The sequence below is a fragment of the Podarcis muralis genome, chromosome 11, assembly GCF_964188315.1.
Source record: "Podarcis muralis chromosome 11, rPodMur119.hap1.1, whole genome shotgun sequence".
Classification (NCBI taxonomy): Eukaryota; Metazoa; Chordata; class Lepidosauria; order Squamata; family Lacertidae; genus Podarcis; species Podarcis muralis.
In genome coordinates this window covers 7,267,772-7,284,640 of record NC_135665.1, presented here as the reverse complement: position 1 = coordinate 7,284,640, position 16,869 = coordinate 7,267,772, and the positions used below count along the sequence as shown (strand labels likewise).

Below are 16,869 nucleotides of genomic sequence, written 5' to 3'. Positions count from 1 at the left end.
TTCAATTTCTGGAAGAGCAAGATATGATAACCTCCGTGCACCTCTGTGCATAGGTAGAAGTAATGCATCTCTTCAGTAGTAGTGAATAATGAGGAAGGCAGAAGAATACAAAAGCATGCACACACAGGCACACACCCCCATGCAATGATCACTTATCCTTCTCATTTTGAGAGCCTTAAGCTATACATTAAGAAAACAATTAACAAAGATGTTTCAGTGCAGACAAACTTCTCATTTAATAGCACCCATAACCTAGGAACACTGGATTGCAATTTGCACCTCTATAATTAGTATTTCAGTATCCAGCAGAAAAACAAACAAACCATGCTTGAAGTGAAAGTTAAGCAAATGAATGAAACAATTACCGTCTCCGATGGGCAATACTGTATTAACTTGCAGTGACATGAAGATTAAGAAAATAATACTTTATATCAGAGGCTTTCAATCTTTTTGAGTCCATGGCTCCCTTGACCAACTATATTATTTTTGTGGCCCCCCTGTGGGGCTCTGGAGCCCAGTTATGTCCCCCCTTGCCTGCAGAGCTGGCAGCCTCTCACCCTTTCTCAAACACCCTCCATTGTGGAGTGTTCCCTGAGTCTCCTGTCTTCTCCTTGGGCGTCCTCTGGGCAGCCACAGCGGCCGCCCCTGGTCTCTGAGCTGCACCCCCCTACCCCAAAGAGAGCTGCTTCCTCACACTGCCCCACAGGGACCTGGGAAGCACCCCCTGGCCAGCCCAGCAGCACCATTCGCCTGGGGAGCTTGTAGTCAGGGCTGCAGCAACAAACAGCTGTGCAAGCCTTTGGGAGGCAGAGATGCAAGAGGGCATCAGAGGGAGAGAGGGAAGGAAAGAGGGACAGAGGCCAGTGTTGCCCGTGGCACCCCTGACTATCATTCAAGGCACTCCAGGATGCCACGGCACCCTGGTTGAAAACCACTGCTTTATATAATGGTTTCAGTCAGTTGATAATGTTAAATTACTAATTTAATGAGACTGACCAGAGACGGTTTAGTTCATCATGCAAAGTTTAAGTTACTTTGCTGTCTAGTGAGATTACTTTCTCAAATCTGCATTTTATTTGCTTTTTAGCATTTAACTAGTCTAACCTTACGACTTACAATGCAAACCTATGCACGACTATTCAAAAGCAAGCTCTAATCCATTCAATGGGGCTTACTGCAAGGTAAGTGTGTATAGGATTGCAGCTTTAATAGAAATATGCCACCCAAGGGCTGCATGCAAAATTAAAATAAAAAAATTGCTCATCTTAACTTTCAGTAGCATCATTAAGCAAACTAAGAAGAAACAACAGCCCTACTTAATTAATGCTTCAATGATATTATAGTAATATTATTACTTACTACCTCCAGGATCTTCCATAAAGTACGCAGAAATGCTGGCTTCATCTTTTCCATATTGATTCTGTGCCACCAAGGTATAATCGCCGTTGTTCACATGAGTAGGGTTGTCCAGCTGAAGGCAGCCATGGTATTCCGTTTGATTTACAACATGTATTTTAGTCCAGATATAGACGGACTCATTCAACTTAACCCCATCATGCAACCATGTCAGGATAGGTTGTGGATTCCCCCTCACGCTGAATGGAATACACCAGTGGTGGTCCGGATATGGAATTTCAAGGTAGGTGATATTTGGTGCAACTATATTAAGAACAAATAAGAGTAATGTTAGTATACTACATTTTCTCTTCCTTGAAAATTCATCTGTTTGTTTTAAATCATTAAAGCAAAGCAGCTGGCATCCATATAAATGCAATGAATAAATGAATTCCAAAAGCAAATTTGTTATGTTTTTAATATATATATATATATTAAAGCATTCTTTAGAGGAAGTTATAATAAAGGATTATTTAAGCTATGATTTATTATTTCCTTCTTCACTTTTTGGAGGGGCAGTGGCTTGTTTATGTTGTTCAATCACTAGTGTTTCCTACCCACTTCACAACTGAGTTTATTTTAGGTAAAGGTAAAGGTACCCCTGCCCATACGGGCCAGTCTTGACAGACTCTAGGGTTGTGCGCCCATCTCACTCAAGAGGCCGGGGGCCAGCGCTGTCCGGAGACACTTCCGGGTCACGTGGCCAGCGTGACATCGCTGCTCTGGCGAGCCAGAGCCGCACACGGAAACGCTGTTTACCTTCCCGCTAGTAAGCGGTCCCTATTTATCTACTTGCACCCGGGGGTGCTTTCGAACTGCTAGGTTGGCAGGCGCTGGGACCGAGCAACGGGAGTGCACCCCACCGCAGGGATTCGAACCGCCGACCTTTCGATCGGCAAGCCCTAGGCGCTGAGGCTTTTACCCACAGCGCCACCCGCGTCCCATGAGTTTATTTTACCTAAACCTTTAATATATTTCACATTTACATACACCTCTTTTTCTGACAGCACAGTCATATCCATTTCTATCTGAAATAAGCCACTACTTCAATGGGTCTTACTTCCTCATAAGTAGGTATCTGATTGCTGCTTGAACCTACTCTGTTATAATGTTATTTCAGCAAATTTTGTAATGTTTACAGCAGAAGTTGACATAACTAGGCAAGGCAAAACTTAAAATGCAGCATTGTTCTCTTAAAACTTTGATATTTGCATGTTCTGAGAATTAGAACAGAGAGGAAAATGAATGATTTGATATTGTCTGTGGTCACGCTCTTGCCTTAAGGCCAAAAGAAGAGCAATTCTGCACCATTAATCAATTTTCTGCCATAAATGATGGAATTGGGCCAGACCAAAAAGAAACAGATTGTCAATGTCCTCCGATTTACTGAAGCTCCAACTCTACATCTCTTGCTCAGATTGCACACACGCAATGAATACAGGGAATACCTTTAGCAACCTCCAAGGAAGATGTTTGTTGGAGTGTTGAGGGTGACAATCATAAGCATTTAATGACACTTCTCTTCAGTGCTAATCCTTACTAATATATACTTTATAAACTTTTATCTTTTTGGAGAGGGCTGGGCAGAAATTCTAAACTTGTTCTCTACTGATGCCACTTGGCTACAATTATCTGCAGCTAAAATTTTCACGTAAGTTTATTTACATACAGAACACCACGAGGTCAACAGAAGCTTGGTCTTCGCCCACAATGTTTTCTGCTACACAAGAAATCTGCACGCCGCTGTCATTAGATGATATATTCTTTATGGTTAGGGAAGCTGGGTTCTTATTTGTGTCGTTCTAGAAGAAAAGCAATGGAGAAATAAAGGGGTTAGGAGTGGTTTCCCTAACATGATCTGATACTAAGAAACCTATTTGAATTTAAACGTATTTACAAAACAGTTTATTCAATTTAAATAAAGCGCCTGTTAGTTTGAAGGCTATATTTTGGTTGTAGTTATGTAATTGCTGTCTCATTAATTACTCATGGGGAGGAATTCTAGAGGGTGGGTGCTATAACTGAGAATGTCTGCTTACAGCAAGTGACTCCTCAGAAGACTTTACAATCAGCCTGGTCTATACACAGGAGGTGGTCTCCTAAGTGCCCTGGTTCCAAGTTGTTTATACAGTATTTCATCCCCAAATAAATATATTATATAGGAAATAGGGAATAGCCCTGGGTGTCAAATAAAAAAAAGCCCTAAAGGTAAAGGTACCCCTGCCCATACGGGCCAGTCTTGACAGACTCTGGGGTTGTGCGCCCATCTCACTTAAGAGGCTGGGGGCCAGCGCTGTCCGAAGACACTTCCGGGTCACGTGGCCAGCGTGTCAAAGCTGCATCTGGTGAGCCAGCGCAGCACACGGAAACGCCGTTTACCTTCCCGCTAGTAAGCGGTCCCTATTTATCTACTTGCACCTGGGGGTGCCTTTGAATTGCTACGTTGGCAGGCGCTGGGACCGAGCAACGGGAGCGCACCCCGCCGCGGGGATTCGAACCGTCGACCTTTCAATCGGCAAGCCCTAGGCGCTGAGGCTTTTACCCACAGCGCCACCCGCGTCCCTAGTAACCTACTATCAAATTATACCTTCCAATGCTGAATTGTTACAAGAGTACTTCCACTGTGCTCACTATGGTTATGTAACTATAATTCTAGCCACAGAAACTAAACTGTGAACATACCCATAGACATATAAATGGATGCAAAGAAATGCCAGAGACTTTGTAGGAATTAGGCAGGATAATAAGTTAGCACATGACTTGTTCCAATCAATATGCACACATGGTATACCAACCCACATACAAACAGGAGTGGGAGATGGATTAAGGGCATACTCTCACACAGACACACCTATATGTGCTGTTGCTTTACAGAAGCCCACCTATCATGTGAAGAACTGAAGCAGTATTTCATATCCCATCATCGCCTCAATTGGCTCATGTTCAGGTGAGCAAAAACTCTAATGCATTCTTAATGAATTGTAGGTACATTATTATTAGCTTTTGTCATGGTTAATAGTTTTACTAGTGCATGAAGAATTTGGCTAGAAATCAAATATTAAACTGGTTCGCTGTATGTGGGTTCTGATAATTATCAGACAATTTTTCTGAGATGAGAAAATTAACCACATGTATTCAACACAAACCACAAATTCCATTCCATTTGCATTAATTGCCTCCTAATCTAGGACATTAAATGACAATACCCACCAGAAGTTTTCTTTCACTAAACAGACATTATAAATATGTTTGTATTTTTATATAAAAAGTAGATAGTGATAGGATTGTGAAGGGAAGAGTGTGCTATCTGAGGCAATTGGCAATTCCTGCCAATAAACGGGGATATGATCCTGCCCAGCACGGGTAAAGACAGTGGGAGCCTCTGAGGACGACTAGTGAAGAGGGAAGGAGAAACTACATTTTGCAGTGCCTGCCATTCATCTGCCCTTGGGCTTCATTCCTGGGTAGCATCATTACTGTGATGTCAGCCTAGAGGCAGCACATAGTGGAAAGGCCACAAAAGCTTATAAGGGGAAGGTGACACTAAGCCCAGTCAAATGTGAGCAGCTTCTTCTCCTGATTCAGGCTGTAGGCCAGGCATGTCCAAAGTCATGCCCACTGGTTGGTTTAATCTGGCCCCTGTGGCAGTTTATTTATTGGGGTAAAATCCTAAAACAAACCTCAACAACTTTGGTCGGCCTTTTGGTCGTCCATGGCCCTTCACTTCATCAAATCTGGCCCTCTTTGAAAAAAGTTTGGACACCACTGTGTAGGCTCTGAAAGTATTACTATAAAGGTAAAGGGATCCCTGACCATTAGGTCCAGTCGTGGCTGACTCTGGGGTTGCGGCGCTCATCTCGCTTTATTGGCCGAGTGAGCCGGCGTACAGCTTCCGGGTCATGTGGCCAGCATGACTAAGCCGCTTCTGGCAAACCAGAGCAGTGCACAGAAACGCCGTTTACCTTCCCGCCGGAGCGGTACCTATTTATCTACTTGCACTCTGACGTGCTTTTGAACTGCTAGGTTGGCAGGAGCTGGGAGCTCACCCCGTCGCGGGGATTCAAACCGCTGACCTTGTGATCTGCAAATCCTAGTGTCACCTGCTATGGATGTGGGCAATTCATTAACTCACAAGACTGATGAGGAATGTCTGCGGGGTTCCTGACAGGCACTTAAAGAGTTCCAAGCTGCATAATTCAATGTAACCTGCATTACTGCATCTGGCACTTTTACTTCAGGTAGGATGTGGGACTTGTACCATTCCTTAAAAACTAGTACGTATACGGCTTTGGCAGATCCAGATACTTCAGTATGAAATTCTTACCTCATGTTTTGAAACAATATTATTGAAAACCCAAGCTATACTTGGTGATGGACTTCCAGTAGCCTCACAGTACAATGTGACACTTCTTCCTTCAATAACAGTGAGGTTCTGTGTGTTCAGTCTAACCGAAGGCAAGCCTACAAAGCAAGAAAGAGAGAAATCTCTATGCCACATTTTCAGCAAATATCACAGGTGAACCATATGCATCTTGCTTCTCATAAACTATTTGAACATAACACTTGTGAACAGACTTTTCAAATATTATTTTGGCATATCAAAACACAGTTATATGAAGAACTGGGAACCAAGTGAGTTCTTAAGGCTCCTCAATAGAAACCACTGAAAATGCTTCATAATAAGGAAAACTCTATGAAGTGACTACAATATGTCCATGATGCCAACAACATAGAACATCCCCATCACAAGTAATCTTTTTTTATAACAATTTATGTGTAATGTTTTTTGAATCACTTCACCCTGCTGCCAACTATTATATACCAGCTATGGAGAATTATCACCAGGACCGCAAGCTTTAGTTCAGCAGAGCAATGAAAGGCTTAAATGCAGATTAAAATTTTCTCCATGATTAATCATTGGTACTCACACAATCAGTGCAGGCCCCACAGATACTCTGAAACCCTCCTCCCTCTGGCAAAACCAATGAAAGTGAAACTTCTAATAAACTTTCTTTTTAGTTTGCAACCTTCAGCTTTATAGCCAGATTTTTTCCATTTCAAAGTGAAACCACTAGGCTTTTCCTTCTGGCAAGAACCACAAACAACTGAACCAGGCCACGCTCAGTTAAAATCAATGTCAGTATGGTGTTTTTTTTTCAAATCTGGGTTTTCCGCAATATTTAAGGGATTTGAACTTGTTTATTTTAAGTCATTTTGAAGTTGGTGTGCTTTGTATATAGGAATATCCTATATTCTGGGTTCCCAATCTGAGGAGAAATATTATATTCCTAAACATGAAATGTAATACGTTTAGTAAAATCTCACTCAACAGAAACTTCCTTCCATATCTTGAAAAAGATGCCTATATTGAGGTTTTGCTTGGCATCACCAGGACTGGGCAAGCAGCCTCCCTTTGCTCAATGACTGCTCTCCCCATCTTCTTGAGACTGCTCACTAGATTAGCAGCTTTCTCCCAAAACTTCTATGGGTCTGGCCTTGCCAGGGCTGCTCATGTGTGCCATTTCACCCACAAGAAGGAGACAGATCATGCTCACTGATTTCAATACATCCAGTATTGTTATTATGATATCAGACCCTCCAAGTGTCCCTATTTTCCAGGCACAGTCCCAGATTTAAAGAAGCCATCCTGGTTTCTGATTTGATGCCAGAATGTCCCGCTTTTTCTTAGGATATCCCTAATTTCATCGGAGAAATGTTGGAGGGTATGGAGTTCTGCGACCCACGAGCCAAGGAAATAAGTAACTATACAACCTTTAGAAGACATCTGAAGGTAGCCCTGTATGGGGAAGTTTTTTAAAGTTTAAAGTTTTATTATGTTTTTATTTATGTTGGAAGCTGCCCAGAATAGCTGGGGTCCTTTACCTTTTTTTATGTTGGTTAAGCAATTCTAGGCATGTTTGTTATCTCAAATAACTGAGAGGGCATGGCAGCACATCTCTGTACAGAGATTGTAGGCTCTGTATCGACATGAGTTTATTTCTGTAACTGTGCCTCATTCTGTTTCTACTTTCCAGTTATGGTGTAGTTGTTTCATCATGTGCTGACAGGCATGCCAGTCTTGCAAGGTTGATTCTTTTGTCTTGCAAGGTTTAATGGCTCCATTAGCCATTAAATATGTGATCTGTATTAACTATCAAGGCTCTTGTATTAATATAAAAAGCCCAGAATAACTTGGGTCCAAGATACCTCTATGACCGCATGATGCATTCTATCCCAGCATAACCTGAGTTAATCTGGAGGAGTGCTATTACTTGTCCCCTGTGTTTCAGATGCCCAACTGGCTTCAATTATAAGTTGAGTACAAGCGACTCCCCATTTATGCGGGGGTTACGTTCCCGGGTACCATGCATATATGTGAAATAGAGTAGGGAACACCATCTAAAAAGCCAAACTCTGACAAAAAAACTCATTAAAATCTGCCAAACTCCATCACAATTGCTCCTTTCTAACCTCAGATTCCAACTCTCCACAGGCCTTAAAGGGCAGTGCAAAGGCTCCTAGGATTGCTAGCTATTTTCCCTCTCTTTTCAGGCCCTTTTTGCAGTTTAAATCAATTGATTTGATTATTTCCTGGCACTGTGCATATATGTGGTTGTGCACATAAGTGGGAAGACACCTGAATCCAGCAGATATTTGACAAGCACACTCAGTCCTAACTTTCAGGTGTTTCTTGAAAACTTTTTCTAATGATGACTGGCCTGCTCAGTTGTTTATATTTTTTTCAAGGTTAACCAGACATTTTAATATTTATTTTGAATTGTTTTATGTATCTTATTATTTATTGTATTATGCATATACTGTTGTATACCACCTTGATATTTTATATGAGTGGGTGGTATGTAAATATTTCTATAAACAAATGAAAGTATTTCCAATGTTCACATGTGAGTGCTGTTGCTCTATCCAAGCAGAAGGGTAGGGTATTAACAGGCATAGGGAACCGCCAGGGTTAGCAGAAGTGCAGCAAGGGGAGAAAAACCTAAGGTGGGGAACCTCAAAAACAGCCCAACAAGGACTGAGAATGATCAACAGCTATGGAATGTTACTGACTATTTATTGCAAGGATGAGGAGGGTGGAAAACTGGCTGGGACGAGGAATAGAATGAAGTACAGTGGTGCCTCGCAAGACGAAAAGAATCCGTTCCGCGAGTCTCTTCGTCTTGCGGTTTTTTCGTCTTGCGAAGCAAGCCCATTAGCGGCTTAGCGGATTAGCGCTATTAGCGGCTTAGTGGGCTTAGCTGATAAGCGGCTTAGCGGGCTTAGCTGATAAGCGGCTTAGCGGGCTTAGCTGATAAGCGGCTTAGCGGGCTTAGCTGATAAGCGGCTTAGCGGCTTAGCGGATCAGCTGATAAGCGGCTTAGCTGATAAGCGGCTTAGCGATCAGCTGTTAAGCGGCTTAGTGGCTTGGGGAAAAGGGGGGGGGAGGAAAAAAACCCTGCAGGAACTCGCAAGATATTTTCGTCTTGCGAAGCAAGCCCATAGGAAATTCGTTTTGCGAAGCACCTCCAAAACGGAAAACCCTTTCGTCTAGCGGGTTTTCCGTCTTGCAAGGCATTTGTCTTGCGGGGCACCACTGTATCCCAGAGAAGGGCATGGCTGGCTTACTGGACGAATGAGCAAGAAGCTCTCTGCACTGTCACATTTTGTTGCAGGCAGGCCCCCTGGTGCTATAACAATAAGAGGGACAAAAGAATTTGAAGGAAAGTATAATGTACTTAAAGTTCAATAGAACTGAAATGACACGTAATAGAAAAGCAGGACAAATCATTTTCTTGCCTAGCAAGGTTTTACAATGAACATATTACTAAGGCAGCTTATTTTGCGTCCAAAGACCAGTTTGTGGGAATTGTAGACAATTCGTTGTCCATTCCGTTTGCAAAACTGTACATTAAACACTACTGAAAGCTCCATTACTCTTCCTCTGGATGTAGCAATCTGTCGACAAAAACGTCCATCAGCTTTTATTAACTGTCAACGAAACCTATGGAACGGTTAGATATGAATGACACTAGCTAAGAAACAGGCAGGAGCAATAATATAATTGTTTCAGTTCTGAGCAACCTGTGGCCATACTGGCTTGCAAGAGGAAATTTAGAAGCTAGGCTCCTTTTTGCAGGGACATTAATTTCAAGCACAATCTCCACAGCATCTGTCACGTGAAGTGAAAGCTAATACAAACTCCAAATAACAGGAAAGTCTTCATATCAATATGTAAAATTCAAATGCAGCCTGTTAAATACTTAACATCAATTCAGAAAGGCCCTTTTGATATCAAAGGCACGGTTGTCAGAAATACTCAAAGGGCTCTCTCAGCTGCTATGCCCACTCTCTGGAACTCGCCGCCTCAGGACTTGCCCCCCCCCTCCGATGGCACTCTGCCAGCACGTGTTTTCTTTTTTTCTGCAAGCTTTGAGCTATGACGCTAGGTGAAATTTGCTTTTGCTGCAGCCTTTTGTTTTTACGATTGTATCTCTTGTTTGTTTGCTTCTGTTTTCATTTTATTTTTGTGTTTATGCTTTTGAGAATGCCTTTCTGCCTACGTTTTGCATTTTGATGTTAGTTACTTAGAAAGGGTCACATTTTGACTTAGAAAGGCAGGATGTGAGTACTCCTTTTAAGAACACAGTAAGTAATAAATGTCAAGACATCTCTTGTTCACATTCTTAACTCTGATCCTCTTTTTAACTAGCAAAGGGCATACAACTCTTCACTTGCAGTCGTGCTGTGCTGCCCCTTGTGGGGCTGCAAGGCCTGCTTAATGTAACCCCATTAGATACCGGTACCTGTTGGACTTTGCCACCTGGTGGTAAGCAAGAAGAACTGTTATGCCTCTATGTCTCATCAGGATAGCTTGCACCTGCTTGCACCTCATCCAGGTAACACTTGGGGACGGGGTGCAGTTTGGGGAGCTTCCTTTAATTTATTGACAATCCTATCATGGTGCCAAAAGCTGCAGAGTATTCTCAGACAATAACAAAGGGGTGGGGAAAATCTGGGGGGGGGGGGGCATTCTGGCTGAAGAATGTGGGACAGAAGAGGCTATGATCACTCCAGTATAAAGTAGAAAGCAAAATATATTTAAGGTTAGGTTGATAGCTTAGATTTTTCTTCATCAACTTTATTTCACATACTTGTGAATCCTATTGGTATTAGCATTATATAAGCATGGAAGTCTATGCCAGGAACCAGTTATGAATTCAGATAGCTGTTTTGTTCTGAAGCAATATAATTTTAAAAAACCCAAATTTTGTAGAATAATAATGCTCCAAATATTCCTGTCAACTACGCCAATGAATCAAGTCTTGTGACTGAAAATTCATTGCTGGAATCCAGAATTTACCAGGAAATGACATTTGGGTAGACAAAATAACAACATTCTAGAAGAGATTTCTTGAGCCAGCTGAGGGACCTGGATATACAAGTTCAATAAAAACAAACATACATATAATCCTACGGGAGGCCACTTCATTATTGCAGCATTATTGCCAAATCTAAGGAACCTTACTTGTGGGTGTTCTATTTCTGACCCAGATGTCCTCAGAATACATCTCAACTAAGACACCTATGCAAATAAAACTTGGAATTTATTAATTCCACAGTCATAAAAAAAAAACAAGATATTTTGATGGATGCAGAAGACAAAAAAGAACTGAAAATTTAATTAAATGACATTATGGGACCAATTGCTTCTGCGCCCATTATAAATGTTCACTTCTTCTTCTAAAGAATAGGCCTTTTACTGTGACACATCCTCCCTCCCCTCACCAGCAGGAAAACGCCATCTGACCTTCATTAAGGTCTTTGAAATCCTTATCTAAAATCAACTTAAGCATCTTCTTGGAAGTGTTCTAAGACACAGACTAAATAATTTAGAATGGGGAACAGCAAACATCTATTATACTGAAGTTTCAAATATATTTGTATTGCTTCATAAATCTGTGTTCATATTCAGGTACTCATTCACTGTGGCAACATTTCAGGAGCAGACCGATACTTCTCAAATCATCCTGAACCCTCATGCATATCACAATTGCATACCTACTCATGGCCGCATGTATTCTGTCTCCAGTTTAGAAGCTGTTATTTTTCTGTATTTCGATAGAGGGTAGCAGTGGCTACGAGCCATGATGGATGGCTATGCTCTATCACTAGCTCCACAGCTTGAGACAACAATGCTTTCAAATACCAGTTGCTAGAAACCATGGGAAGCTCTAGTGCTCATGTTGTGCTTGCTGGTTTCCCATAGGCGTCTGGTTGGCCACTGTGAGAACAGGGTGCTGGATTAGATGGGCCACTGGTCTGATCCAGAAGGCTATTCTTATGTTCTTATGTATTCAAAGAAAATGATTAACAGGTGCGAGAAGAAGAATTTACAAGGTTCTCCAACACAATAGAATTTGACCAACCACTTGACTTTGTAACTTGTAAAGTAGCACTATATGCGTTGGCAGCTAAGAAGATCAGGAGAAAAGAACTAGATAAAATAGCGGTCAAATTCAAAGATGATTCGGAGATTTAAGCTGGCACATTCTACTTGAGAACCCCTTTTATTCTATCATATGCACCAAATAATTTTTAGGAGACGTGATCGTGGTTAATTGTATCTGCAGTGCCTGATGTTTTTATGGTTTTTATGGTTTTTGTTGCTTTTCTTTTTGTCCCCTTTGTGAATGATGCCCTGGCCTTTGGCTAGTGCAATAAAGTTTATGATGAGGAGGAGGAGGAGGAGGACCAACCACTTTTAATTTGCTTTTTAGAGTGAACACATTGATTAAGAGAAATGTTTTGTGTTCGTGTGCATGAGGCAGACACTACTGTGTCAGAATTACAGTTTGAGCCCTAATACTTCTGTTAAGACCTGGTCTTTCACCCCCTCCTAGCAGTCACTCATCTGTGTCAAGATAAACAACGGATTGCGAGAGAAGCAAATTCAGATCCAGAGGTGAATGAAATGTTGCCAAGACAGATTGACAACATTCCAAATGACCCAAATAATTCTATTGGGTTATTATGATATTTTGGGGTTTGTTGCATTAGTGAGATTAGCCAACCACTTTGTTACTCTGTTCTCAGTTATGTGGAATATTATTAACAAACCTAAATCTACCTCCAGTCTAACAATGCCTTTATCCTTTTCATCTTTACACACAACAATTTTAGATGTAGCCATACAAACTAGATCTAAGTTCACACTTTGGTACCTTAAAGCAGGGAGCAGCTATGTCCTTTGCAGGTAACACAGGACTGAATTTACACTCACACAGATACTGTTCAGTAGCAACAGGCAGCGTCCCTCAGTATCAGGAAAAATATACAAGGTGGCCTCATCCTGCTCAATCTAATTTCAAAGAAATCATTTCAGAACTTATTCAATAACCAACAGAATGAAGCCTGCATTTGTTTTATGAACACCTCGTTCAGTGTCAAATATGAGGCGCTAACAGACACCTACAACTACAAAACTCTCTACCAGTTCACACATGGCCTGAACACATGCATATGCTATTCTTTAATTTTTTCAAAATAAAAATCATGGGGTGGGTTAATTTAAGAAATACATATAAAGGTAAAGGGTCCCCTGACCATTAGGTCCAGTCGCGGACGACTCTGGGGTTACGACGCTCATCTCGCTCTATAGGCCGAGGGAGCCGACATTTGTCCGCAGAGAGTCATGTGGCCAGCATGACTAAGCTGCTTCTGGCAAACCAGAGCAGCGCACAGAAACGCCATTTACCTTCCCGCCGGAGCGGTACCTATTTATCTACTTGCACACTGACATGCTTTCGAACTGCTAGGTTGGCAGGAGCAGGGACCGAGCAACGGGAGCTCACCCCATCACAGGGATTTGAACCGCCGACATTCTGATCGGCAAGCCCTAGGCTCTGTGGTTTAGACCATAGAGCCACCCATGTCCCACATATAGGTGACCTATAAAGAGCATTGTGCATAGGTGTATCACAGACAATTCCTGTTACAGAAACATGGCCCCATGTTGGGGAGTTTTCAATAGCCCAAGACTTTTCCCTACTCTCTACCCTACACACAAAGCCCAGGTGTCAAGAGGCTTCCGGAAACAACCTGTATATCTCCACTATTCAGAAAATAATTAACATACACAAAAAGATCTTTCAAATGAAATATTACAACCTGCAAGAAAAATCCCTGCAATTTACAACTATGCAGCAAATGAACAGCACCAACCATGCAAAGATGTTGGGACGAGGCCCTTTAGGGATCTGTGAGACATATATTACCTACTTTTGCATCAGCACATTACCTGGAAGACTAAATGGATTTTTATAGCATAAGTAACACTTGGGTAGGAAAAGAAGCCACTTTAAACCTTGCCAAGTATCATGACTTCACCACAATTATCAGAATCCTTTTGCTATTGTTTTAAACAAGAACATTCCTTACAATTGATTAGGTGAATGGAATTAACTTCACATTTGGTAACAGTTAAAAGAGCAATCACACCCTAACACTCCATGAACGAAACCATGGAGACTACCAGACAACGTCTTCCAATGAAAGGAAAGGCATCTATGAAGTACAGCCCTAGATTCCTCGAGAATTCTGAATCCCTTCTTCCATTTTCAAAGCAAGTGAAGCATCTAGCATAGTGCAGAAGTCTCTCTTGTGCTCACAGAATTTTAGCAATCTGCAAATACTTGCCACATATTGTCCAACTCTTATCAGCACTAGAAAATCATAATCAGAAGCCTAATTCTGAATTAGTTGGCATTTCTGGGCAACTCAAACAAATGCAACATGACTGAAGAAAGCAGATTAGCCAAACCAGGGAGTCTTAAAAAGAACAAGCAAGTTTTGGCAAACAAAGGTATCACACTGAAAGCCAAGCCAGACATAGATGTGATTATTAAACATGCACTTGTCTGCTTGGTTATAATGATAAGGTCACTGGGGGAAGCAGTGTTTCAGGCTAAACAGAGTGTAGCTCTACAGAACTTAATATTGCCACATTCTACTGTTTAAAGCCATTTTTCCCAACTGGGGAATGGAAGGGGGGAAAGGAGCACAGGAAGATTAGGTCAGCTGGCAGGAGGGGGGGCTTTTCTCCCTTCCCCCACATATTCCATGTGGTATAAAATTTTTGACACACCCCCCCCCCCACACACACACTAACTTTATAGCCAAATGGGCAAGCACGTAGGTCTGGTTTGGTCCCAAGATGCAGATATCGGGTTGTGTCCAACTAACTTGTACAGTACAGTGGTACCTCGGGTTAAGAACTTAATTCGTTCTGGAGGTCTGTTCTTAACCTGAAACTATTCTTAACCCGAAGCACCACTTTAGCTAATGGGGCCTCCTGCTGCTGCCGCGCCGCAGGAGCGCGATTTCTGTTCTCATCCTGAAGCAAAGTTCTTAACCCGAGGTAATATTTCTGGGTTAGTAACCTGAAGCGTATGTAACCCAAGGTACCACTGTACTCACAGAAAACCCACTGGAATTAATGGGGAAAATTCAGCACAGCACTACAAGAGCTGCTCTATCACTGCAAGCTTTTCAGCTCACCAGATGGAACAACCCCCCTTCCCTTTCCTGCTCTGACATGTTTTTTTTGCGGTTCTCCTGCTTCTCCTAGCCAATTTCCAGGGACACAGGGGAGAGGGGAATAGGGGAAAGTACCACTGTGCTAGCCTGAGTCATAGATTCATAGAAATGGGGAGTTGGAAGGGAACCTGAGGCCCACCCCACTGCAACGTGGAATCTCAACTAAACCATCCATGACAGATGAGCACCCAACGTCTGCTTAAAATCTCCAATGAAAGCGAGTCCACCCACCTCCCCAGGGAGTTTCACTGTTGAACAGCTCTTACCATCAGAAAGTTCTTCCTGATGTTTAGTCAGAATCTCCTTTCTTATAGTTTGCAGCCATCAGTTTGGGTCCTTCCATTAGTGGGAGTGATTAGCCAAATCCCGCCCAATGGAGTGGTTAGCCAAATCCCACCCAAGTTAAAAGGTAAAGGTAAAGGTACCCTTGCCCATACGGGCCAGTCTTGACAGACTCTAGGGTTGTGCGCCCATCTCACTCAAGAGGCCGGGGGCCAGCGCTGTCCGGAGACACTTCCAGGTCACGTGGCCAGCGTGACAAAGCTGCTCTGGCGAGCCAGAGCCGCACACGGAAACGCCGTTTACCTTCCCGCTAGTAAGCGGTCCCTATTTAACTACTTGCACCCAGGGGTGCTTTCGAACTGCTAGGTTGGCAGGCGCTGGGACCGAGCAACGGGAGCGCACCCCGCCGCGGGGATTCGAACCGCCGACCTTTCGATCGGCAAGCCCTAGGCGCTGAGGCTTTTACCCACAGCGCCACCCGCGTCCCTCACCCAAGTTAGTCACACCCATAAATTTGAATGGGTTTACTCTGAGTAGGACTAACATTGGCCACAACCAACAGAATGTAACTGCTACACAAATACAATACTTCACAGCAAAAGTTATTCAGGAGCTTGAACATTTACCGTAACACAGATTTTTCCTTATTTTAATGACATAATCATAAACCACACAAAAACACCCCGATTTGCTAGCTAAACACTTAACAATACCCTCTAAATGACATTATTTTATATACCACCTCCAAATGAAGTCAACAAATGGCAAGCTAGCAGCAAACATAAACAAACAGTATTTTAATGCAACTTAACAGCTGGAAAGAAGGAAAGTCCCCTACAGTTCATCAGTGAGCAGTCTAAGAACCAGCTGAAATATACTTAAGAAAAGAGAGAAAAGTAAGCCAAATCTGACCCACTCTTCATAGTTCTCTTTGTTAATATTTTACCAGGGTTAGAAATAAACTTCCATTGCACACTTAATGTGTTTTTTTCAGCTAAGCATTAAAAGCAAATCTTTGACCATTTCAACCATAAAAAGAGAGTACAGGCAGTACCACCAACGATTTCTATTTCTTGCTTCACTGCTCTGCTAATATGAATAACCTTACCAAGAAACCACAACAGTCTCACTTCATTTCCCAGCAAGTAATTTATTACCAGCTGACTGCTGTAAGGCCTTGCATTACTAACACTTATACTGCCTTCTGTACAATACTAAATTTGCAATATATTGAGGAAATTATAACCATACAAAATGTAGAACATCTGTCAAAATAAATGAACAAACGGCTTTGACTTCCTACATCCTTGATTCCTTTTTTTAAAAAAATGTTTGTCCTCTTGCAAGTTCACAGGAATTCAGAATGAAGCAATGACAATTCATTTAATTATTACATCAAATAAATATGTACAACAACGTTGCTTTAAAAAAGCTAAGTCTAAGAAGAAGTGGGTGTTCATCTCTTGGGATGAATTATCTGAGCAGAAAAACAAGTCAAAAGCAGTCTGTTTCCACAGAACAGGAAGAAAAACGAGTGGCCATGCATTTGTTCCTAAACTTGAAAACAACACATTACATGCTTCCTGTTTCTCGGTT

At 42.1% G+C, this 16,869-nt stretch overlaps 1 protein-coding gene across 7 annotated transcripts in view; it reads right to left on the bottom strand.

The window, feature by feature from the left end:
- Positions 1 to 16,869, bottom strand: part of NTRK2 (neurotrophic receptor tyrosine kinase 2) — a 196,585-nt gene that overhangs the window by 139,512 nt on the left and 40,204 nt on the right. For 4 of the 7 annotated variants that reach the window (XM_077936017.1, XM_077936018.1, XM_077936015.1 and 1 more), the window contains exons 6-8: positions 5,720 to 5,856; positions 3,065 to 3,197; positions 1,360 to 1,659 (exon numbers count right to left, since the gene is read on the bottom strand). In XM_077936017.1, coding sequence (XP_077792143.1) covers positions 1,360 to 1,659; positions 3,065 to 3,197; positions 5,720 to 5,856 — 570 coding nt within the window. The remainder of the gene's footprint in view (positions 1 to 1,359; positions 1,660 to 3,064; positions 3,198 to 5,719; positions 5,857 to 16,869) is intronic. The other 3 variants (XM_077936019.1, XM_077936016.1, XM_077936021.1) reach the window with 1 other exon arrangement.